This window comes from Channa argus, chromosome 5, assembly GCF_033026475.1.
Source record: "Channa argus isolate prfri chromosome 5, Channa argus male v1.0, whole genome shotgun sequence".
In the NCBI taxonomy this organism is placed as follows: domain Eukaryota; kingdom Metazoa; phylum Chordata; class Actinopteri; order Anabantiformes; family Channidae; genus Channa; species Channa argus.
Window position 1 is genome coordinate 6,952,048 of NC_090201.1, and position 24,583 is coordinate 6,976,630.

The window sequence follows — 24,583 nt, forward strand, 5'->3', positions numbered from 1 at the left end:
CAAATGCTGCAGCAAAGCTCCATCAGGCACCTGCTGAGGTAAAAGAACCAGTCGTTTTAAAACCACCACAAGAAAACTGACAATCCTAAATATCAACACATGAAAAATTAATGGCAAAATGGAAATAAAACTCAATACAAAGCACCTTTACTTGTAGGGTTTTATTCATTTTTTAACCTACAATGAGCACAGAACTCAAAGAAAAAAAAAAAAAAAAACATGATCAAAGGTTATGACGAAATAGTAAAATAGGAAAAGAATAGGAAGTTGAATTTACAGCTACTTACATCAACTTTCCTATCTTAAGTGTAGAACAGAGTGGAATAAAATGAACTGATAATTCACATTAATTACCGTATCTTTAATCTTTACATAATTAAAAAAACCTTCCTAAATTGTAACAGATTGGTGATTTTTTTTTTTGGCAAAGTTCATATCCCTCACAAACCCTTCTGCAAGAAAAACACTTTCCACTTACTCACTTTAAATACATTATGATAGCATTATCTTCAAGTAACAGACATGGGAGTTTCTTTGTTGGAACAACTGTTAAATTAACTTAAAATCAGATGTAGACAGGGCTTAGCAGAGATATCCAGCGGATGCTTGCAACTCAAAGGATACAAATGATTGGTTCACATTTACACTGAAAAATAAGTCCCTGATAGAGGCTGTAAAACAATATATTCACATTCTGCTTGCTTAAGTAAATATTGACATGGTTGCAGTATTTACCCCCTTTGCCTGCCCAGACAAGCTCTTTCATTCTCAGCAATTCAACACAATCCAGTTTAAAATATCATTCAAACACACACGCGCACACAGACACACACACCAAGCTCACGTTTCCATTTCCTCAAAAGGCGTGTGGGTGTAGTTAAGGAATTCATCTGATTTAAATTTGTCTATCAAAATATAGAATTCATTAATAATACACGAGAGGGCTAAAATACAGAGTGAGTGAACAAAGAAAATAAAATGATACAAAGCAATTTGTTTCTGCTGAATACATTAGCTGTAGGACCACAGAGTTCAAAGTTCAGGCATTGTCAGGTTCTTTCCCAGACAAGTGAGATGGAGAGAGAGACAATTGTAAAAGGGTCTTTGAATTACTGGGACTGTGCCTTGATACTCAGTTGTGGGTATAGTTCAGCCTTTATGCCTGATCTCAGATCAGATTTTAGAATACCCACTTCATTATGGCCGCACCTTGTCCTACCACGTCAATGCTTTTTCTGCTCCAACTTTCTGAAATTCCTTGGTCAGGCCTGGCCATCAAGCAAAATTCAGTTAAGCTAAAAAAACAAACAAGTATTCAATTTAAAAATAAAATGAGTGTATCATAGTTAAAACCACAAACTGGGATTTAAAATTCAAAGTCTTCGTCTGCCATGTCGATGGCCCAGGCAAACTTCTCTCGCTGGGTTTTGTTGTAGATCTTCTCAACAGGAATTCCCCACTTCTTACACCTAAGATAAACAAATAAGGATAAAGGACAAAGTTTATTACAAGATCGTTAGTTATCGTGCAGTGACTAATGCTTATGCAAAAACAGTCAGCTCTTTATTACCTGGAAGTTGCTATTACGCAACTGTTTTCTACAACATACAATCAGATAATGCCCATTTAAAAATGTCACAGGTTGGTCTGAAAATACCAATTAAAAGACTGAAATTAAATAAAAGGCTTGCCCTTTCATGTGCGTTAACTTATTTTAATTGGTTTTATATTTTAACTTTGATTTCAATACGTGTAATTAACAAACACTTGTTGATTTGTTAACTGAAGGGAATGCTGCCAACAACCATGAGTTGAGTTTGTGTGTGTGATTAAGTTTGAAAAAAATAAAATAAAAAAAAACATACAGCTAGGGGAGTAAAAATAAATGAAGTTAAAAAAATATTAATTGTTTATTTGAAGAGGTGTTGAACAGGAGGGTGAGCTGAATAGTTTAATGGCCACTGGGAGATAGGATCTCCTGTTGCGTTCTGCGGAGCTCTGTGATCAGTCTCTGGCTGAAAAGTGCTCTATGCAGCCTGGAGTGGAGTGGGGGGGGGGGGGAGAGAGAGAGACAGAACCAGCACTCCTATGGGGCTGCCTTTGAACCAGGGGCTTGTACACACAGGTAAGAGTTGGATCAGATTGTGGTCAAACCTGTCCGAGGGGTGGGGGCCAGAAGATCTGTAGGCACCTTTAACATTTGAGTACATCAGGTCCAGTGTCTTCTCCCCCTGGTGTGTCAATCCACATACTGTGTAAAGGTGGGGAGGGTCGCATGATTAAAGTCACCCGAGATCATACAGAGGGCGTTAGGATGTGATGTCTGGAATCTGTCTGAGACTGAGTGCATGATGTCACATGTGTCGTCTGAGGAGGCAGAGAGAGGTATACACATACGGTGTGTGAGAACTCTCTAGGCACATGGCAGTGCCCCTTCGTCCTTACCAACAGTTCAATGTCCAGGCAACCCAACAGACAGTAACATGTCCAGGTCCCCTCTTTTCCTCTGATCTGCCTGCACTGAAGCAGCCATGTCTCTGTGAAACACAGTCTACACTCAAGGGATATTTTCCTTCCTCGTCAGTGCAGTCAACTCGTCCATCTTGTTCTTCAGAGACCCCTTGATGCCCAAAATCCGATGGGAAATGCAGCTTAAATCTTCTGACCCTCGCTCGCCAGTTTTCTTTTCCATCCCTCTGTTTTTCACAAGCCATGCGACCTCTCGCTGCTTTCCTTCTCATTTCATCCTGGATGTTTAAAATCCGAACAAAAGTCACGGTGCTGGTCTGCTGCAGCCCCATTAGCTGTTCTCGACCGTAAACAAATGAGCCAGCTCCAGCTCTATGCAGCTGTTGCGTGGTGATCACAGCTTGAAGCAGGTTCAGCAATGATAAAAACTCCCTCCAACTGCATGATCAGCAAGGGTAAGCTTTACACAACAAACCAGAAACTTTCCTATACTAAAATAATGCACTAAAACCATGAAAAAATAATTAAAATAAAATGAGCAACTGCAACAGGCTTCGGCTCGGCCCGTGACCGCGCAGTTTATCCCTTGGTATTATTGTCAACATTTTTTTTCCTCTGGGAATAACAAAGTTGATTTTGTACTTACTGTCGAATAATGTTGCCTTGAGGCAAAAATATTTAAAGGAAATCAGCTTCTTACCAAGCCACAGAGATACGAGGGTCCAGATAGTTTAGCTTGGAAGTACCAAGGGCAATTTGCTTGTTCTCTTCACGATCAGTTGCCTGCACTTCCAGCTTCATTAGTTGCTCCTCTATCCTTTGAACTGCCTTTTTTTTTGTCTCCACAGCCCTACAAGAAGGACAATGGTTACACATGTGGGGAACAGGGATAACCAGAAGAAACCAATCTATACCAAATCATACTCACTTTTTGGATTTTTCATCTTTCCGTACTTTGGCATCAGCCTTAGCACTCTTCAGTTCTCTCTTAGCATCAGAAAGCTGGTCCCTTTTAGCATCAATCTTCCCGCCCCAAAGAAAAGAAAAAGTAATTACTCTTAAATTTAACACAAAAAAAAACACATTTGTTTTAATACTCCAAGACACAAGCTTAACATTAAAGACACCCCAATAAGTCATAAGATCTTTGATGCGTTCTTTCCAGGAATTTGGGTCCTTGATTGTGGCAGCCTACAATACCAAATTTTGCAACAGCTTTTCACAAAAAATTTGAATGCATGTTGGGATGTTTATATGAATGGGGTGTCTACATGGCTTTTATGGAAAATTGAGGGGATTAGTGTAAGTAATTGCTGAGTTAAAAAAAAATAAATAAAAAGACCCCACCACACTTCCCGGAAGGTGTATTTGATAATAGAATATGGATGACGAAATTAAATCGTCTGCAACATTTAACAACTTCTATTTCAGTGTATAAAGTCATATGGTGGACAACATTCAAGATGGACTAGGGAAGTTTACAAAAATCTGTCTAGAGTGTTAGGGGAGGTAGAAAAACCCGACCACACTCACCTTAGTCTGCAGGTTCTGCATAGACTTCTCAAATGTCTTCGGTGGAGCTCTTTGATGGTTACACAAAATAGCCACAGCCCTGTTAGCCCTATTGTATGACAAAATCTTGGCTGGAATGTTTTCTTCCGCTAGAAAGAGAGAGCATGGTCAGTATTTAGTCTGCCAACTGTCTTCAAGTACTCTAGGTGGCAATAAAAAATTATTCTACTGAAATTTGTTATAGACCCTCTGAGTATGGGTTGAGACGTACAGTTTGTGAGCTGTTTCAGCTGCTGCTGTAGAGTGATTGAGGCGTTGTAGGTACGGAACACTTTGGCCGTCAGACCGTCCATCAGCTCCTGAAGGTGCTTGTTAAGAATAGAAGTCTAGAGGGAAACAATGACAGCAATCACTGAAAGGAGAAACTGCAGTTATAATGACGCATTCAATACATAGAGCTACAAAAAGCTGCCTTAGCAACAGCTGCCCATTCTTTTTCAATGGGAACCTAGATATGCTGCTGCGTACCACCATTAGCACTTCAAATGCAATGGAACCCCAGCTGTACGACCGGGAAAGGTTGTGTAAAAGGATGAAAAGTTCACCCTTGCAATTTTTTGATTAGCAATGTGTTCAACACAATTTGTAAATTAGTAAGAGATTTAAAAAAAATAATACATTTTACAAACAATTTGCCACCACTATTAGTGGCTAGGAGGGGCAGACATAAGTGCCCAGTTAGAGTAGACCATGTAAATAAACATACTCAACACATCCCCCAGAACTACAGCTTCAGAGACCATCTACAGGCAAATACAGTGTAGCTTTCTGTGCGAACGCAAAAGATGAGAAGTTAAAAACTGATGCCCCAAATAAAATGGTGATTTAGGTTCCATTTAAAAAGTACTGTTTTGCTTACATTCAGACGGTCGAACAGGTCATCATCAGGTTCCTTATTCTCCATAAACAGCTGAAGATTCTTAAATACCTAGAAGAGAAACAGGTGCGAGCACAGAGGCTTCTTTTAAAAAAAAAAATAAAAATTAAAAAAAAAAAAAGAGAGAAAAACCCAACACACTCCTTACCCTTTTCTCCACAGGGACTTTGTTGTAGTAGCGGATTGAGTCTTTACCCAGGAAGTCAAACTCTACTACATACTCCTGACCATCACTCTCTGGATGCAGTTTGATGTGTTCAACTCTGAGCGAGCAGCAGCCTACAGTGTCGGCAGTCTCTCCTTCCTCCTTCTCATTACCCGCTCTCAGAGCCAGCTATAGCACATTAGGATAGCTGGTTTAGAGACAGCTTGTAAAAGACATCACCCTTACTGCAGTCATTATGAAGCAAGTACAATACATTAAACTCCCTAGAGCTTATGCAATCATCTAACTTACCTTGTCAATGAAGTAAAGTGCCACAGCCCGCTGTCTGATTCTCATCTCCTTGGACTTCCAATCTTCACGGTACTGATTCCTGATATTGTCCACACACTTCTTCAGTCTACGAGCTGTTTCATATTTCTGCCAATCCTTCTCTCCCTGGAGAAAACAATAAGCATAGATGAGGCAACAAACAGACATTGATGAAAATTATGGGACCATATTCGTGTTATGGATATACAGTTTCGTATTAATTTGTAATTAATACAAACAATAATTAGTTAGGCATAAGGTAATGCAAACAATACTATGACACAGCAGTCTCTTTAGTTTTACCTGTTAGTGATTATATTAAAATCTGGAAGTTACAACGAAACCTGCTGTAACCAGTTTCAGATGACACTACCAGTAGATCCAGTTGCTCTATACTGTCACATGAAAGTTTGGGAATCATTTTGAACCAAGTTTGCAAGAATTGCAGAATTCAGCCTACCTTGATCCTGGAGCTGGGGTTAAGCATGATGTATTTGATGGAGCCTTGAATGTTCTCTGTCCAGGAGACCAGCCATGTCACCTTATTGTCATGACGCACCTCTTTCCACTTAGTGCCTGGAGGAGGTTCAGGGTGCTTGGAGTCTCTGTGCAGGCCATGTATAAAGTCATTAATCACAAATCTAATGAATCAGTTAAGCAGCATTGAGGGAAGAACAAGGGGAAAGAAACAACAACAAAAAAGAGACCCTTTCACTCACTTGCTGCAGTTGATGATAATGTCTTGAGGCCTGATGCGACGTTTAAGCATACCCATCTTAGGATGGTCTCCACGACCACGGAACAGGCCTGGTGGCTCAATGCGGAAGTTAGCAATACGTTCCTTGTGGTTGTCCATGATGCAGAAGCCATACTCCTGCAAAACTCTCTCATTCTCTTCCTTTATTTTCTACAAGGGGGCAAAAGGAACAATACTGTGGGTTTTTGTTGCACATCTATGCATTTTAACAGTTCCACATGCCAAAAAAAAAAAAAAAAAAAAAAATGGTATGACCAATGCAGTCCCCCCCTATAAGGCGGATATGAGGTTTCATATTATTTGTGTCTCATTATTTATAACAATTAAGGGACTGAGTCAGATTTTGCACAGGTGTAATGTACGTTTATTAGCTCACCAGTTTCTCCTCTTTTGTCATGGCCTTTCTGGCCTCAGACTGTGCCTTGAAATAGTCACTCATCTCCACAAAGTTGCACTTCTTTAGGTCTGTGATGATAGCTTTTTCCTCTCCAGTCATTTCCTGTATCAGCAAAACACTGTATGCTCAAACAGCAATCCCCTAACAGTTACCTTTCCCTACTTACAGTTAAAAGATGTGAAAAATGAAGAAGTGAAAAGAACTGACCACACTCAGAAGAGCTTTTTCCTACCTTCCTCCAATCTTTGAAGAAGTTCTTGCGGAAGATATCCTTTGTTGTGTATTCATGGTCCAGCATTTTGGCAAAAAATGTGGCCACCTCCTCTGCTTCTGGGCTGAGTTTCATTTGTTTACCTGAAAAAAGATGCCAAAGCCAATAATAATTACACCTATTATGATGTACTTTCACAGTATAGCCCTTGATGAATTTAAATGAGTATTTCGTTGGGAAATACAATCTCACCATCATAGTAAAATTTGACATGGCTGGGAAGAGGCTCATAAGGAGGTGCAAAGACAGGACCTTTGTGTTCCAGAAACTTCCATTTGACACCATCAGTATATCTTTCCTCTTCCCACCTAGAATCAACCAAAGAATAAAGCCACTAAATCTAGCGAGGAAGGGGGGAAACCCATGTGAGGTAGCCACACTACATTTAGTAATCGCAACACTGAAACCTACCATGCAAGTAATGTAATGTACACTCACCATTTCCACTTCTCCTCTGGTTCTTTCTTTGCTTTCTTTTTACCATCTGTGACTTCTCCCTTTTGTTTTTTTGTTTTTTTAGACTTCATGTTCTGAGGGGGATAAAGACAAGAGCAAAAACTTCCTTAACCAAGTTTTGCAGACAAAAAAACAAAACAAAAACAAAAACCACAAACTTTAACACAAGAATGAGAATCAAGCCTCTCAGGTTTTCCTAAATATAGGAAACCTACAATGTGAAACTAAGCTCTGCTTGTGGCCATTGCTTACCTCATCCTCTTGTTTTCTTTTCTTGACCTTTTTGTCATTTTCAGTCTTTATTTTCTTGGGTTTGAATTCTGAACTGAAAAAGAAGATCACCTGCTAGATCAAATTATCAAACACAAAACTATACTGATGCCCAATGAAGTATAACTGTATGTACAATATGGCTACTGGAAATAATGGGCACGTCTAACTGCAATACTTACTCATTATCATCATCCCGTTCTCTTTTTAGAGACTTATCATGTTTAGGAGAGTGGTAAAAGTCATCCTCTGGCTCAGACTTCAAATGTTGAGGGCTGCAATGGAAAGCAGACAAATTAGAAAGGGCTTTATATGAAATTGAACAAAAAAGTAATCTTTGCACATGCACTTAAAAGAAATATAAATTTAGACAAACCTGGCAAAGCCATTCTCCTTTTCCTTTTTGACTTTACCATCTAGGGATTTCATCTAAAAAGGTTTGGAAGGGTTAAATGTAAGCCTTGTAAAAAGATGTAAATGATCAATTATGTCCATATTAAAGCTAAATGACAGTCCACATGTTACCAAATTGTTAATCCTAAAATGTCAGCCTAATGTACATTTATGTATAAGACTAGTTGATTGGTATTGAGTGGTACAATTCATACAGTAGTTGAAAACCATGACTATATGATTTTATGACTATGAATAGATGATAAAAAAAAAAAAAAAAAAAAAAAAAAAAAAACACACACATTACTTGCACAGCCAAACCACATAAGTGCATTGGATGAATTTGCATGGCAAGTCACCTTCTGGTCTTTCCTCTTCTCCTTGTGCTTGTCCTTGTATTTGTCTGTGCTGCCATCTTTGTGCTTCATCTTTTCCTTCTCCTTGTCTCTGTGTTTTTTGTCTGAGAAGTCCTTATAGTCGCTGTAGTTTAAAAGAAAAACAGCGTTAACTCAAGTGGTTTGAGCTTCTACAGTTTAATGTAAATTACATAACTCCAGTGGTGTAGTTCACTTTAAGACAAGATAAAAGGCAAACTAACTATACCTGTTGCCATGCCTCGTTTTCTCCCGCTCCTTATCCTTCTTGTGGTCCTTATGTTTGTGTTCTTTCTCTTTATACTTGTCTTTATGCTTATGAGAGTCTGACAATAAAAACAGTGTTAGTTTCTTTATTAATAAAGATAATACAGAAACAACGCAATAATGGACTCAAACAATGACAGGATTGCTGTGTAATAGGACTACCCAATGTGTCCAGTATGATTCCACACACACGTTAAAAGACAAACAATAAACAGGCTAAGACAGACAGGTCCTCTTAAATGCAAATAAACTCAGGTAGACTTTGAGTGCCTCCAAGATAGTGACACAAATCTGAACATGTCATGAAGCTTGTAAACAGAAAACTCATAGTAGCACAGCACCTCCTACTGTTCATTACAAGTGAAATGAGTGACTGTGTGTGTGTGTGTGTGTGTGTGTGTGTATATAACACCACACATGTACATAAGTATTCATGACCTTTGCCATGATACAAAAAATTGAGCTCTGGTGGATCCTGTTTCCACTCACCATCCATGCGATGTTTCTACAACTTGATGGGAGTGCACTTCTTGGAAATTCAGTTGATTGGATAAGATTTGGAAAAGCACACAACTGTATATATAAAAAGGTCCCACAGTTAACAGTGCATGTCAGAGCACAAACCAAGCCCTGAAGTCCAAAGAATTGTCTGCAGACCTCTGAGATAGGATCTGAAGAAGGGTACAAAAAATTTCTGCCGCATTTAAGGTCCCAATGAGATGTGGCCTCCACCATCTGTAAATGGAAACGGTTTGGAACCACCAGGACTCTTGCCTAGAGCGGGCTGGACAGCCAAAAAGAACGATCAAAGGAAAGGAGGTGACCAAGAACCCGATGGTAAATGGTCTTATATAGCGCTTTTCTACCTATTGGCACTCAAAACGCTTTACACAGCTTCTTATTTACCCATTCACACTCACAATCACACACCGATGGGGGAGCTGCAATGCAGCTGGCCAACACTCACCGGGAGCAACTAAGTTGGGGTTCAGTGTCTTGCTCAAGGACACTTCGACATTTGACCAGAGGAGCCGGGGATTGAACCAACAACTGTGAGATTGGTGGACAACCGCTCTACCTTCCTGCGCCACAGTCGCCCCTGGTCAGTCTGAAACAGCAGCATTTCTCTGTAGAGAAAGGAGAACCTTCCAGAACCACCACCACCATCTCTGCAGCACTCCACCAGGCCTGCATGGTAGTAGCCAAACAAACCACTCCTCAGTAAAAAGGCACGTCACAGCCCGCTTGAAGGACTCTCAAGACCATGAGAAACAAAATTCTCTGGTCTGATAAAACAAAGATTGAACTCTTTGGCCTGAATGCCAAGTGTCATGTCTGGAGAAAACCAAGCACCGCTCACCACCTGGAGAATACCATCCCTACAAGCATGGTGGTGTCAACATCATGCTGTGGGGGGAGGTTTTTTGAGCGGGAGTAACAGGGAGAACAGTCAGGATCAAGGGAAAGATGAAGGCAGCAATGTACAGAGACATCCTTGATGAAAACCTGTTCCAGGGTTCTGGACCTCAGACTGGGGCAACGGCTCATCTTTCAACAGGACAACAATCCTAACCACAAAGCCAAGATAACTAGCTTGATAGGTACTGCAAAGTAGAATAGGAGAAATTGCCCAAAAATAGGTCTTCCAAGCTTTTAGCATCATGCTCAAAAAGAATTGAAGCTGTAAATGGTGCTAAAGTTGCTTCAACAAAGTATTGAGCAAAGGCGGTGAATACTTATGAACATGTGATGTTTCTTTATTTTTAATACATTTGCAAAGATTTCAAATGAACTTTTTTCACATTGTCATTAGAGAGTATTGTTCATGGAATTTTGAAGAAAATAATTATTACTTTCTGGATGCACTGTATCCCTGGTATACCAGCGACAGAAACCCAGCTCACATATTCAAAATGACAGGTTTGATCAGCCAGTGATTTGGTCTCAAATAGTAAACCCCAAATAAACATAGCTGTTGTTAAAACGTCATAAGTTGTTCAATATAAGATCATAAATTAGAGTTTTGCACTATACATTTAATTTAACAAACCTCCATGGCATATCCACAAAAACACTTAAGAAATCATACATTTTTAGTTAGGACTTTAGTTAGACAGCACAGTTCAAGTGCATCGAATATGCCTATGACACTGGCTGGACAAACAAGTGTTGCAAAAAAAGGTAAATAAACCCTGACAAATTATGTCAAGTCTGTGAAAAGTAAGATGCTTTTTTAATAGCTTAACAGTGTTGACGGGCAATTAAGGCCTTTCAAACCCCACCCCATAAGCAGCTACTCCCCAATTGCTAATGAAGAGAGGGGGCTGTGGCATTTAGGACTGCTACTGCTGCATAGATGGGGTTTTTTTTAGCAATGAAGGGCACTAAAAATCTAGGTCTTATAAAAAGGGCTGAACTCTTTCAAACCCAACACAGTGATATATACCAACCATTTTTTTCCTGGGCAGCAAATAGCTTTAAGTAATTTAATTATTTTTTTAAGTTAATAAAATTTTATATACGTTTCCAAAGCTCAAGAGGATGATAGCAACATTTTCAAGACACTTGTGTTTTTTTTTAACTAGTGTTTTGTCAATATCTTGTCAAAATAATATTATGATCTAATAACTTGTTAATTTTGCAATGTACAAATTTTATGAAATGCAGCTTCATCTAAAACCCTGTACTTTCCTCCCCAACATGTCCAAATGTTAAGTCCCTGTAGTCATACATTAAAAAATATCGAAGCTGTGAAATAGTTTAAGATTGCGAGTTACAACTAATTTAAATGTGATTTTAGGTAATTATATTGGCCTTTGATAAAGCAATATACCCTCACATTTCCCCTTCACACAGTCATCTGCACTTCACAGTCTGGGTTCAGCTTGCAGAGCAGTCAGGCCGCTAGACCGAAAAAGAAAATGGCGCAGAGACTAAGTCCTCAACCCCCAAACCCTCACTTTCAGGTGAGAAATGTGGCATTAAGGGCCAACTAACAAACAAATCGAATACCATAAACTGATAAAACACCTCCAGATGTATGCCAATATTGATTCGAATTGAGAAAGTGATACATGGAAACGCTTTTACAAGAGCTCTCTTTTGAACAATAGACGCTTGTGAGTGAAACAGAGGACTTAGTCTCTGGACGCCATTTCTGTCCTCTACTGAGAAGTAGATGCAACGTTACATTTAATCACTGAAGAATTTGTAAAATAATCATTTTACTACGTGAGCCTAATGTAATAAACTTACCATTGACCCGAGAGCCACAGTCAATCTGAAAAATTAAAAACAGGTGAACATTAAATTCCGTAGTAGCTAATTAGCCGGCTAACTAACTTCAACTTGCTGGATAGCAAAGCTAATGTTTCATAGCTAGCCGGCTAGCTCGGCTAGCTTGCTATGCCTGCTGGTGATAAGGCTTAGTTGCTAATACTGAAGCCGCTATTGCTAACACTGGCTAGAGCTAATGCCAAGTTAAATGTACCGTTATCCCACTTTGTCGTTGACTTCGTGCCTGGATACATAAGCCTAAAAGCTAGATATAGAACACTGTTTCGTAGCATTACTAACCAATTCTGATAAAACTTGTCACGCCGCTGTTAATAACAACATGGGCTGTCTTACAAACACACTGAGCTAACGCGCGCTAGCAGGCACTGTTCATAGTTAGCCAAGTTACCCTGTCAAACCAAGCAAATAAAACGGCAACTACCTGTACCCGTTAACCATTAGTGATGACATTAACAAATATGATTAACATTACCTGGTCCTCGTTGTGGGAATGGTCACCACTCATTTCCTAAGCGTCGCGTGATTGAAAAAATTATTTAAAAAAAGAAGAAAGTGTAAGGTTACCACACACCGGCGAGAAGATGCAGGCAGAATGAAGAAAAGACACGGTTGTGTAACAGATTCAAGTCTCAATTGCATGCTAATGCGCATGCGTGGAGATTTAAATGGTAGGGAGCAGTGTGGCTCCTCCTTTTGACAAAACGTGGACTCTGTTGAACACATCCATTCTGTCCTGGACACGATGGTCACACACAGTACTGAGGGGCACATGTCCAAGGAGCACAAACTTCTCCAGGCTTACTGCTCCACTTGTCTCATTTTTATCCACTAAAAGAACGGAAATCAACGGAAGGGGCAGCTCTGTGTACATAGGCTATTATTCTTAAACATAGTAAATTGTTAGTAAAATAAAACTACAGTGATTATCATCGTCCTTTCTAAAGGGTTCTGCCTTTTGGTATATGACTTTGTGACCTGGTAATGGGTAAATGCACGTCAAAGTGTCTTTGGTAGTCTGCAGAAATTGATAACCCATATGTGTTGTCAATCATAACATAAGCTGACTTGGGTGAGCGGTAAAATGTTTTCAGTAATCAACAGTAAAATCTAGGTTTTCATTCCTATTCATGTAAAAACTAGGATTGCCCACAACTTTGAGCCAATGTAAACCACATATAAATGGAAGACAAAGAGAAGCAGTTTAGTGAAATGAAAGTCAAACGTTCAGGTTTAATAATTGGAGACTTCCTAAAAATTAATTTCAATCTGAGGTGGTCTTGGTGGTCCTCTTGTATAAAATAACTAAATATATGTAGCATTTTAATAGAGATTCCCAAATTGTTAGCAAACCACTGAATCTGAACTAAATACCCATGGCAGCATTTAAAACACCAGTATTTTTAATTTGATATATTTTTACTTTGAGGTTATTAAATGACAGAGTAACTTGCACCAAAGTATTTGTGTGTCAAATTTAAGACAATTTGGGAACATACTAATATGGGTTGATAAGCTTACATCTATACAGAATGAACTAAGTAAAGTATTACATTTCAGAGGAATATTTATCCATCTTCATCAAACAGTTATTCTGTGAGTAGCTGTGAGTCATTGGTGTTCAAAGCAAACACAAGAGGGCATTTGCGGTCCATAATACTACATGGCAGGATTAGCCTGACCTCTCAGAATCGCAAAGTACCATTTCAAAGGAACTTGTAACTTTGGCATTTTATGGTTTTGATGTAGTTGACTTAACAGATCAAAATATATTAACTAACATTTTTTAAAAACAATTTATTTGTGAAAATACTATATTGCATATCTAGTAATTTAGACTAATAAATAAAATACATTAACATCAAAAAAACAAAACATAATTTATATCATCTGGGAGACATCTACATCTACAGACATTTAAAAAAAAAAATCAGTTGACATGCTGTAAATTTTGTTTTAGAAATGTAGTATAAATAACCAGTGTAAAAACAAAAGGACATTCAAGGCTTTGATGTGGAGAGTCATTTTTTCATATATTTGCTAAGCTGATCTCACAACATTATAAGCACCAATGTCACGGCTTTACTAAAATTGATTAAAGACATTTCCCCAACTACCAAGTCATTTCTCTAATAATTATTATTCTTACCAAAATGTTACATTCAGTTCCGCCTGTTGGGATGTAATAACCAACACAAAATCTTGCTGATTAACCAGAGATGCAAGGTTATTAAGGCACTGTTGTGAGAACACTGTGTCCTTGTCCTCACATGTGATTAGGGCATCTCATGGTTTGGCTTTGAAAGTGGCATGGCTGGGTTTTGGTATAAAAACATATAGGAGTCAGAAAGCAGCCTGCGTACTAGTTCAGGAGCCTGGGAGGGGTCGGCTCGAGCGAGCTCCTCCTCTGGCTGAGACAGGAAGTCTCCCAGCTCCGGACAAGCTTGGATCTCAGGAATGCTGTAACCACTTTGATCATCACCTGTAAGAAAGAATGGTCCTAAAATAAGACATCAGCTCAAGAAGAGATAAAGAACTGGCAGGGACGTCAGAGTGGGTTCCTATCTAATACTCTGGAAGCTGCGGTATTAGAAACTGAAACAGTCCAAATGATAGAAAAACCAAAACAAATCAGTGTTTGCGCAAACATTAGAATTAAATTCAAGGAAGAAAAATAAGCCATTAACACAAGTAAGTGAAAAAGCTGAAATCTTACCAAATCTGTCAGCCATGCTGTCAAAGAAAAGCCAAGACTGAGGCTCAGGGCCATATTTGACAAAGGACACATAGTGGCTAGTTTGAATGCAGAGTACAGCAAACAGCTGCATTATGTGTCTGGGCACAGGAGTGTTACAGGCAACATCTGCAGAAACCACTAGGGCTTTAGGGGAGTGACCATGCCGAGAGGGATGACTGTGCACCTGTTGGAAAAAAGGTAGCAAGTGTTACACAGGATGTTGACTAGTTAGGACAATTGAGGACTAAAGGGGTCATCTGGTTTACCTGTGTGTTGCAGGTAGTGCAGTACTGTTTGATTCTTCCGGGCTGTAGTTTGTGATCTGGCAGACAATGAAAACACTCGTACTCTGCCAGATTCCCACAGACAAAGCACTCTCTTGGACCTGTTAGGAGATGTAAGCATCTTTAAGATTTTCAACCGCTGTGTATTAAAGAAATTATTTCAACCACATGGTATAAGATTTGATTGAGTGGAGATAACATCTGTTCCTTACAGTTGTATAGAAGGTCTGTGATGTCCAACTCAGTGGAAGGGATGATGTAAGGAAACATCTTGTACTTGTTTCCAAACCTTGGCATCTGAAGCATTAGACAGGATGGTATCTGAGGGACAAATTGAGAAGGCAATACTGGGGTTACGTTATTGAGACTGTACTATAACTTCTTTGCCTATTGAGACGGGCACTCACCTCTTCAAATTTGAGGTCATTTGACAGGCAGGATGTCTCTAGCAATTGTTGGACAGTGGGTATCGGTCCCACCAGCTCTTTATCTAGGAATATCTGGAAGGTGTAGGCACCGTGAGATGTCTCACATCTCGATCTAAAAGGAGGCAGTATTTCAGAGACCCAATGTTACACAGACTAGTGGGGTCAGACACTTAATACTGCGCAGTATAGGATCATACCTGATCTTGAGCAGTGGTTCTATGCAAAGCACCTTCTGAAAGAGGACTGTGATGAACTCCTCTGGGTCTACACGGAAGCAAAACAATTAAAAGCGTGCATAAATGTAAAAGTGACTTCCACATATTATGTCGCAGTGGTCTTTATTTAATACGATATAACATCTCTTATGGGTGGGTACCTTTTTCCTCGGTTTGAAAGGTCTCACAGCCAAGCATTTTACGGAAATTCATCACACTCTCAGCAGGCACAAACCCTTGTCTGCAATAAATACATTAGTTATCAATAGGCAAACACAAGAACTCTCACACTGACTTACTATAAACAAGGACACACCCTTTTATGTAAATTTTAAGGACAAACACTTACCTTAGCTAGCGAATATAGAGTAATATAGAATATCATTATGATATGGAGTACTTGTTTTACAGTTGAGATTACTTATAAGATTATGTTCTTGTTTTGCAAACTATGATATTAGTAGGAATTTAAAACTACATATAGTCTTAAAAGAGAGGCTTTATACCTGCGTAAACAGTTCACTATTTTTCTCAGAGTGCAGGATGTGGGTTGTTCTTTGTATGTAGGCTTTTGGCAGATATTGTCCAGGGTCACAGAGGAGCTGAACAAACTGAAGCGAAAAAAAAATTAAAAAATAAAAACACACACTGTTTTATCATCTCCATGCTTTTTCTCAGTGCAGTTTGCAATGCTCAGCTGGTTGTACTTGATCTCCTCCAAATAACAAATTATATTAGATAATTTGAAATTAAAGTAAATTGGAGATGAATTTGCAACAACAACATGTGAGACTCAGATTCCTTAAGTAGGAGGTGACCTGCTTTTACCTGAAGAGTGTGGCATCAAGGTAACAGGAGTTGATGTGACCCTGAATCCCTTTCATTCGGCCCACTAGCACAGACAAAACCTCTGATTCTGGGATCGGTGGTGTATCATCCTCAAACGAAGAAACTGAAAACAGAAAGCAAACATAAAAAAAAACAAACTGATTTAACATATCTTAATTCCCAAAATTTAGATTCTAGAAACCTATAGCAGTGCCTCACAACAGCCTTCACGCTAGTCTTTATTGATAATGGTTAATCTGCTTGACTGATAGCAGGAAGCTGACAGGACTGGTATTAATGTGTTTACAAACCAGATATTGTTTGTGACTGACATAATTTCTCTTTACTTAATCCCACCAGAGGTGAGAGAGAAAGGAAAAGAAAATCCCGATCCTAACGTGTATGCCATACCCCTTGTTTTTGAGTGGCCCCCTGATTTTTGATTTGGCCTACAGGATTTACAAAGGGTTGTGTTTAAAACGTTTCCCTCATGAAATCGAAAAAATCTTAAAACCTCTATAGGTCATCAGTACTTGGCGAGAGGGATTCCTACTATTGTCATGGTTCTACTAAAGGGAAGAAAATATCCAATGAATGGGTATTTAATATAGTAACACTGAGAAACTCCGATAATGAATAGCATGAATTTCTAAAAGTTATTACTTGTCTTATTTTTAAATTTAAATATTCTGAAAACTAAAAGAAATGTCTAACCTGGAGGTGTTTCAGGGGGTTTTGGGACCTCCTTTCCTGCAGAGGAGTAGACGAGTCTGCTATCAAGGCTGCACTTTGTTATAGGAATGAACAAAGCCATATTCCCATCGCACGTGAAATATCTCTGGTTTCCGTATGTCCCATCAGAGCAGCCACTAAGCTCATAGTCCTGCCAGAATAAAAACCAAATCAAAGAAATAAAGTATTAAAATGCTTAAAGATGACAAAACTTGTCTGAATAAAATGTGAGTAACTCACCAGTTCGATCCCAGCCCATTCATCACTCTTTCCTGCAGGAACCCCAAGCCACCGGACGACTCCATATACTGTGACTCCTGAATTGGACGCCACCTCCACCATGGATCCCACCTCCAGGGGAGCATGAGATGTGCTGGTACGTTGGCTCTGCTCAACACTCTGCTTGGTAGGTTTTTTCCTTACGTGTCGTGAATGGGTCCCTATGTTGGGCATGGACTTGATGCGTGTCACCGCTTTTCTGTTCAAACCTGAGCAGAGATATGGAAGGTGAATGTGATTAGAGAGCCTGATGCTAAGGAAAAATGTTTTTCCTCGTACATGCTTTAGTCACCTGCTGTGTCATCAGATTGAACTCTACCTATGAGGTATGCAGATATATCACATTGTGCAAGCAAAAAAAAAAATAGTCAAGTGATCACTCTACTGTTCTGCATTCCAGAGCAACAGGACCAGTTAAGCTAGATGTGTAAGACTACTGCTTCCTCTGCAAACGTGTGGTTGGAGTTTACTCAAATCCCATGATTTCATTTGCTTTAATGGCTGAAAACAAATGATAGATTTAAACTAATGGTGAAATTAAGAATTAGAATTAAAATATACGTTATCCAGCAAGTTATCCTGTGATTTAGAAATATCCGATTATGACTCTGAAAGAAGCAGATATGCTTTAAACACTTTCCCTACCCCCGAATTGTCCATCTCTCCAGTGCAGTCCAAAGGGGACGGAGTAAGACGGGACCACCTGGATGATGTCTGCAGCGCTGAACAATGGCAGTGGAGCAGGTTTATTTGATGACAAATTGGGACCATCATCCTACAGGGAAGCAAAAACCAATAAAACACTTCCTCAGAAGAAAACCTATGATTGTAACGCTCTCACATACTCAGACAGAACACGAGTAAATGTTCTTGGTCACGTTTTATAGATTTTGAGGTACTGTCATTGACTTTTTTTTGTCCTTTCGTCATTGACTACTGGTTTTATTTTTGACTGATCTCTTAGCCAAAGGAGCACAAATCACTTGTGAAATGTAGATATGTATTCACATTAAGCTTGCAGTTATAATTATTTTCTACTACTAAGACCTACACACTGTGGTGCCCAAAAAGAAAAAGCCATTCAAATAAAATTTTACCCACCAGAAATTTCACCTCAAATCCAATCATGGGCAGGTCGTCTTTGTTCTCCTTCCTCCCAATTTGCATCAGGTTTTTCACCAATCCGGGCAGATGTCCCTTCTTGTGCTTGACCACCACCAGGTCATCCTGAGACAGCTCACAGATAGCTGAGAACAGCTGAGGGTTACACAGCAGCTCCAGGCGTTTGCTTGCGGACGAAACAAAGAGCAGTATTTGGGCCTGGTGACGGGTCAGAGGGTATGTGTCCTCTGTCCTCACCAGGCCCCCGCTCTTGGGGCTCCCTGCGTTTCTGCCGCCGCTGTACAGCAGCCCCATCAGCTCTCCACGCTGCGTCTCTGCCTTCACACGACCAATGCATCCTCGGCAGAAGCCTTTCCTCGACTTCCCGCGTATGACAATGAAAAAGTCCTCTCTCACCGCAGTTTTGGGCTCCATGGAGAGCTCTAAGTTCCAGCACGAGCCTATAGTCTTTAAGCCGTTTTGAAGCGGTTACTGAGCTTGTAGATTTCTGTAGGAAAACGCCAAAAATACACTGTAGCCTTAAAGAGGATCTAGTTAAAGGAGGAAATACATTGCACACGAATAACATACATAATTTCCAGTTTAACATTATCCACTGCTACGTTACATCATTAATAAATACTGTAAAGTACGTCTATATTAACGAGCCACATCGAAACAATTTGTTTAAAAACATTTTAAAGTTACTGTTCCCGTAGCTTCCTTGTAAGTCCCCGCAGTGCTGTCTTGGCAACAGGACCCAGGACACTTATCTTGGTTGACAAACTGCTTTGTACCCCCACACATTTCTAACAACTCTGCTGCAGTCGTTAAATAAGTTGACTACTTATTTATTATTATTATTTAAAAGTAGAAATCGTCGCTCTTTTACCGTTTCTCTCACGTGCAATTACTCCACGACAGACAACTCCTCCGTCGGTACATGACCTAACTGCACGTAGACTCTGGCAAACTAGGTAATAAGATTTTTACACTTCACTTCAGTGAGTGGCATAATGTGCCTGCGTTGAAGTACTGAACTGCATGTGACCTACGTTTCATCCCACTCTCCGCCCTAAAACAATGCGTTTTCCGCAATAATACACGACTGTTCATTTCATAATAGGGAGGGCATTGTTAAATGTGCTACATCATTCATATGTACCTTTTTATAATCGGATAAACAGGAACAATACACCGGTTCACTTTCTTAAATGTTTGCATGCATGTGCAACAAGTGTCTAACAACTTTAGACACTTGTTGCACATGCACATTTGCAAACTTGATTTAGATTTGTTGACTAGATTTGTTGTGGCAAAAACTGTAAGGCAAGTTTAGGAGGCAACTCACAAGTGAATGGTTACGGTGAATTTAATCAGCAAAAGGGAGAAACATGCAGCAGAACAGAATTACACACAAGAGTAGGCCAAATCAGATTGACAAGGTTTTACAGGTTGTGGGTGTCAGCTCAGCAGCTGAATTCACACAAAGGGATAAAGGAATGACTCAATGCAAATCAACCTTACAGAACATACATACATGTGAATACACAGTGGTCAGGAATCTAATTAGAAAGTCTCTGAGACTTCTCATCTTCTATATGTTTCCTGCTAGAATAAACATCTTATTTTTAAAGGGTGCAATTGAGAGGGAGCAATTTTCAAAAGCGTATGAATACTGACATAACATAAAATATTGACTAATTTTAAAGTCCACCTCATAACCACTGACTTTGTCATTTATCCTACTTAAACATCTGTGTCATTAGAATTGACATTAAGTCTGAAAACACACTGAATCTCACTGGAATGATTACTCACCATTAGCAATAAGAAATTGAGCAAAAGGTTAACAGTAACTAAAGCCTGGAGTGCAGTGTTTGAGTCACATGTTTCACCGCATGTATACAGCAGCTATGAAAAGGGCTGGACGATGAAAACAAAAATCAAATAGACATCCTGGGACAGTCAGTATGGATCTCAGACAGCATCTCTATTGCACATGAGCTTGACATAATAGCCCTTATTTTCTTCACTATGAATATGCATAGTGGTTATGTTTCATCAGCCAGCTTCATATCTTTGTAAAAATCTATTACAAAAGTCAGTCTGGATGTCAAGTAATGTCAAGGACATTCTTTTAATAAGTTCATATGAATAAACCTTGGAGGACTGCCATCTGTTGGCTGGTGATCACAATAACAGGACATCCAACACTTGACGAACAGTTGCTGGTATTGAAGTATATACACAATTTGGATTGTATATCTGAAACGTTTACATCCATAAGAACTATAAACCTATGATAGATCAGGTAGTGGAGGTATTGCTATGGCCTTGATGAAATCTTTGCTCCTCAGGATCCCCTGCACATCAGAATTCCACTTTGCTCTGTGAAATATGTGGCTTTTTTCATGCAAGTCCTGTATTCTCCCTGTTAGAAACAGTGAGGGGAGGGAGAATGTGGAGAACAGGAAATTATTAATATGAAGCAATAAAGTATCTTGCGATAAATGCAAAAATAGTGTGTCATAGATACTGGGTCATATACTTTGGTCAACAAGAACTTCGATTGGCTGAAACTGGGGACGGAGTCCTGCTGGAGGAAAGGTGTAATTTTTCTCTTGATCTTGAGACAGTGCAATGATCAACACCTAAAGCACATATGTAATTATAAGTACCCATTTGTATATGACATTTCTCAACATCTTCTGATGAATCAGAATTCAAACCAATTTATAACATGAAATAACCAAACCTGTGTAATTGCACTAAGACTCTGTAGTCCACCTGAACTGCTCAGCGCTGTGTAGATCCCACATTCATCCCAAACTGGCACCACTATTATGGGCATGAGAGATGTCAAGGGCCTCTTTCCTGGTTGGATTCCGTTTCTCTGTGGCACAAATAAAGCAGAAATGTATTTAAGCCAGTACTGTGTAACTCAATCATTTTACTGGGTCACATTTCTAACACTGATGCACCTGGTTCATTTGTTGCCCTGTGGCTTTATTTGGCCAGGAGAAGTCAAGGATGAGGCTGTTGAGAAGAATGCCTGACTGAGTTATAAGTCTGCTCCCGAACAGTCTGCTCAGTGAACTGCAAGATCATAAAGACAAAAGATAAGATAAAAGAATGTCAGCATGCTCAGCTGCACATACCACACATATTTTCTTGGTGTGAACATCATCACCTTGCCACTGATACCAGGAGGTCATCTGATCCCATGACTACTACTTGTCCTGCATGCAACTCTGTTTGGAGGGAATGGGCAGTGGAGTTGTACCATCCGTGTAAAGATGCACGAGTGTGCTCGATTCTCTGCCGAAGCACATCAGCCTGTCTTGTACTTAACCAAGAGCGTGAAGAAAATCAACAGGAAATTCATAAAGGTGTCTGATGTAATGATTAGTTAGTTTGGTGTTATGCAGCAGAGTTTGAGGTCCACTATGAAACAAAATACACAGTTAACAGTTGAATTAAAGCTGCAATAGTTGATCAACTAAATGGCAGGTGAAGTGACAGAAGAGCTTGTCATTTAAAAAAAAAAAGCCAAATATCTTGTTTCAGTTCCTCCAATGTGAGAATTTCTTTGTCATATTGCAAACTAAATGTTCAATCTAATTTTACATTAGGAGACAGAACATCTCCTTTCTGCATTCCATGTGAGAAACAATTATTCAATTAATTAGGGAACTATTCTGATTGCAGCTCTAATCCCAATTGTGATTGCAGAAGTTTACCTCAACATGTGAGTGAGCAGCTCAGTCACTGAAGTGTTATAGTTGGGGTCCCCCAAACCACTGCCCACGGCTAATGCAGCTTTCATGGTCTTTGGAGAGAAAATGTTTGTGTAGGTAAAATTCCACTTTAACTGGTACATTTCATGAAAACCAGTGTGATATTTAAGCTTTGCAATCAAGTACCTCAGTAATCCAGTGATAGGTTTGATTTGCTGTGTTATTGTTCAGATGGAAGCCCTTTAAAATGTTGATAGCCAATAGCAATGCTGTAGCAGCAGAAGGGGGAGCAGGAACCTGAATTATAAAATCTAAGAGGAAAGTACAACAATATGGTGAAGGTATCAAGACTTAAACATATATTCAGTATGCTGTTGAACTAAGTTAGTGTTTACCATTACAAAGGCCTTCAACTGGCCCCTCTACTTCTACACTGTAGTTACTGATGTCCTCTCTGCTCAGGACCCCTCCGTTTACACGCACCTTTGTATAAAACGGCAGATAACCCTGTTAAACTGGCTTTTGAATGTCTGGCTTGCCTAAATCCAGATTTAAATGAGTTGACAACATAGTTGTACTACAAAACCAGGCTCTGTAATTTGTGGAGAAAGTTTACCATATCCACCATCTCTTGTGAGAGATTTCCATCATAGACGTTTGACAGACCAGCCTCTAGAACGCGTGCCAGACCAGGCATCCTCAGAAAGGAGCCGGAGTGCAGAGATTGGCCACCTGGAATAAACAGGTCCCTGAAAAGTGGAGATAGTGGCTCACCTTTTACCTTTGATATAGCCTCAGCTGTAGAAGAAAAAGAAAACAAATGAGTCACATCCAGGTCATCAATCATCATCGTCAAGTGACATCAGGCTATATTGGGAGTAATCGGGCAAGAAAATGTAAACAGGGATGGTTTAACTTACAAAGACTGAAAGAGACGCTGAAACCTTCTCTGGCTACAGCAGCGGCTCTGCTGACTACGTCCTCCCATGATAAACTACAGCGTTTTTGTGGTAACACAGTAGAATAATATTTAGAAAGAGAAACTAAGGAAGGAAGAAATCTGTGTCTATGGTTGCTTACCTCCCATACAAGCGGTGAGCACGGTGTAGTCCTCTGAGCATACCAGGGACTCCTACTTGTAAACCTGCCTGAAAATAGATTCTTGTTTACATCTTAAATAACAATATCAAACTTTGTTGCATTATATTTGTGTTTGTACATTTTATACGTTACACATATACATATTACTTTGGGCTCTGAGAGGTTGTGCAGCATCTCCTGTGTAAGTGTTTTAGGTGCAGTTCCCTGAAAATTTATCACCCTCGTTTCTTTCTTTTGGATGTCATGAACCATCATTATCCCGCCTCTACAGGACGAACAAGCAAGAATCAATCATCAAATGCATCAAAATACTACGAAAGGCATATCAATGACAAGTCATTCACATACCCACCAACACCTGACACGTGTGGATGCACAACACCCAGACACAGAGCGGCAGCTATGGCTGCATCCACACTAGATCCATGATCACTAAGGACTCTCTGGCCAAGTGCAGTGCAGCGTTCATGGTCCGACACCAACACACCTGTTACAAACACCTGAGAAACAACTGTGGTGAAGATCGATAACACACTACTGGTTTAAGCACGTTTCACAGCATATTCCTTACCGGACTTTCTCTCAGATAAATATTCAGGATTAAAGCAATGGTCACTCCAATGGCAAAGGTGATGGATATTACATAGAGAGGTGTAAGTGTGTCCTGGCGGGAGCTGTTCATGTCTGTCTCTTCGAGGTTAGGTGGGCTTAAGTCAAATAAATTTGGACTGCCAGAAGCTAGTGGTTTCAGAGGGACCTCTTTTGGGGGATAGTTGAGATCTGAAGCAGCAGAAAGGAAAAAATATGTAAAACTTCAGCCCAGGTCCTCAGGACTTAATGTTCCTGCCAATTTTCTTCCTTAACATCTGAGCAGCTGGTCTAAACCCAGTATAAAGCATCAAACACTTATAACTGTGCGATGAATTATTAACTAGGACTAAAAAATCACTTTATACTGCACCTGAATCCTCTCACCATGGTTTTTATTCACGTGGAAGAAGAAATCACTGGGTGGTGAAAAACCATCAGCCAGCTGAGGTGAAGCAGCAAAACTCCTGTAACTACATGATGACTGCTTGTTAAGTTTGGTTTCTGAACTACTCATACTCACTTTTCCTCCTATAGGAAAGTTAATTAAAGAACACAGTAGTAGCATATAGTACTCCACAAACAGCATTCTTCACTTACCTTAATATGTGATTAGGCACAACAGGTGCACTTACCTGCCAACCAATGAGATGCCAACGTTTACACCTGTCAAACTGG

At 39.7% G+C, this 24,583-nt stretch overlaps 3 protein-coding genes across 6 annotated transcripts; all 3 read right to left on the reverse strand.

Annotated features, from left to right (window-relative positions):
* Nucleotides 1-147: 147 nt before the first annotated feature.
* top1a (DNA topoisomerase Ia) lies at nt 148-12,506 on the reverse strand. Of its 4 annotated transcripts, XM_067504833.1 has the most exons (22): nt 12,348-12,477; nt 11,834-11,858; nt 11,418-11,482; nt 8,541-8,637; nt 8,297-8,417; nt 7,921-7,973; nt 7,727-7,819; nt 7,527-7,599; nt 7,257-7,348; nt 7,011-7,126; nt 6,780-6,901; nt 6,527-6,649; nt 6,113-6,300; nt 5,854-5,998; nt 5,376-5,519; nt 5,067-5,252; nt 4,901-4,969; nt 4,253-4,367; nt 4,003-4,130; nt 3,398-3,492; nt 3,170-3,319; nt 148-1,469 (listed from the first exon to the last, which is right to left on the reverse strand). In XM_067504833.1, exons 5-22 carry the CDS (start codon nt 8,363-8,365, stop codon nt 1,367-1,369), a joined length of 2,064 nt encoding a protein of 687 aa, XP_067360934.1. In that variant the 5' UTR covers nt 8,366-8,417; nt 8,541-8,637; nt 11,418-11,482; nt 11,834-11,858; nt 12,348-12,477; the 3' UTR covers nt 148-1,366. The 4 variants fall into 4 exon arrangements, with proteins under 4 accessions (XP_067360934.1, XP_067360932.1, XP_067360933.1 ...); XM_067504831.1 differs by lacking the exon at nt 11,418-11,482 and having other exon boundaries at nt 12,348-12,506; XM_067504832.1 differs by lacking the exons at nt 11,418-11,482; nt 11,834-11,858 and having other exon boundaries at nt 12,348-12,499.
* Nucleotides 12,507-13,272: 766 nt separating this feature from the next.
* On the reverse strand, nt 13,273-19,525 carry cyld2 (cylindromatosis (turban tumor syndrome) 2). The gene is made up of 14 exons (XM_067505833.1): nt 19,369-19,525; nt 18,477-18,984; nt 18,021-18,150; nt 17,337-17,584; nt 17,079-17,247; nt 16,365-16,488; nt 16,043-16,147; nt 15,698-15,777; nt 15,519-15,585; nt 15,301-15,433; nt 15,106-15,214; nt 14,876-14,994; nt 14,589-14,793; nt 13,273-14,354 (listed from the first exon to the last, which is right to left on the reverse strand). Exons 2-14 carry the CDS (start codon nt 18,909-18,911, stop codon nt 14,149-14,151), a joined length of 2,130 nt encoding a protein of 709 aa, XP_067361934.1. The 5' UTR covers nt 18,912-18,984; nt 19,369-19,525; the 3' UTR covers nt 13,273-14,148.
* A 325-nt stretch (nt 19,526-19,850) lies between these two features.
* LOC137127349 (glutathione hydrolase 7-like) lies at nt 19,851-24,422 on the reverse strand. Its single transcript, XM_067504229.1, has 15 exons — nt 24,293-24,422; nt 23,889-24,076; nt 23,666-23,817; nt 23,465-23,582; nt 23,297-23,364; nt 23,137-23,210; nt 22,833-23,014; nt 22,612-22,699; nt 22,403-22,527; nt 22,220-22,308; nt 21,670-21,825; nt 21,461-21,575; nt 21,235-21,372; nt 21,028-21,130; nt 19,851-20,910 (listed from the first exon to the last, which is right to left on the reverse strand). Exons 1-15 carry the CDS (start codon nt 24,420-24,422, stop codon nt 20,777-20,779), a joined length of 1,860 nt encoding a protein of 619 aa, XP_067360330.1. The 3' UTR covers nt 19,851-20,776.
* Nucleotides 24,423-24,583: the final 161 nt, after the last annotated feature.

Coding starts and splice junctions, on each gene's coding strand:
- LOC137127349 (XM_067504229.1), bottom strand. CDS start 24,422: ATGAGTAGTTCAGAAACCAAACTTAACAAGCAGTCATCATGTAGTTAC. Junction 23,818..23,888: donor TTTATCTGAGAGAAAGTCCG/GTAAGGAATATG, acceptor GTTGTTTCTCAG/GTGTTTGTAACAGGTGTGTT. Junction 21,373..21,460: donor CAGGGCAACAAATGAACCAG/GTGCATCAGTGT, acceptor TTTGTGCCACAG/AGAAACGGAATCCAACCAGG.
- top1a (XM_067504831.1), bottom strand. CDS start 12,380: ATGAGTGGTGACCATTCCCACAACGAGGACCAG. Junction 7,974..8,296: donor AGAAGAGGAAAGACCAGAAG/GTGACTTGCCAT, acceptor AAACCTTTTTAG/ATGAAATCCCTAGATGGTAA. Junction 6,902..7,010: donor TGTCAAATTTTACTATGATG/GTGAGATTGTAT, acceptor ATCTTTTTTCAG/GTAAACAAATGAAACTCAGC.
- cyld2 (XM_067505833.1), bottom strand. CDS start 18,911: ATGGAGCCCAAAACTGCGGTGAGAGAGGACTTTTTCATTGTCATACGC. Junction 18,151..18,476: donor GATTTGAGGTGAAATTTCTG/GTGGGTAAAATT, acceptor GCTTCCCTGTAG/GATGATGGTCCCAATTTGTC. Junction 16,489..17,078: donor ACCCCCTGAAACACCTCCAG/GTTAGACATTTC, acceptor TTCTGTTTTCAG/TTTCTTCGTTTGAGGATGAT.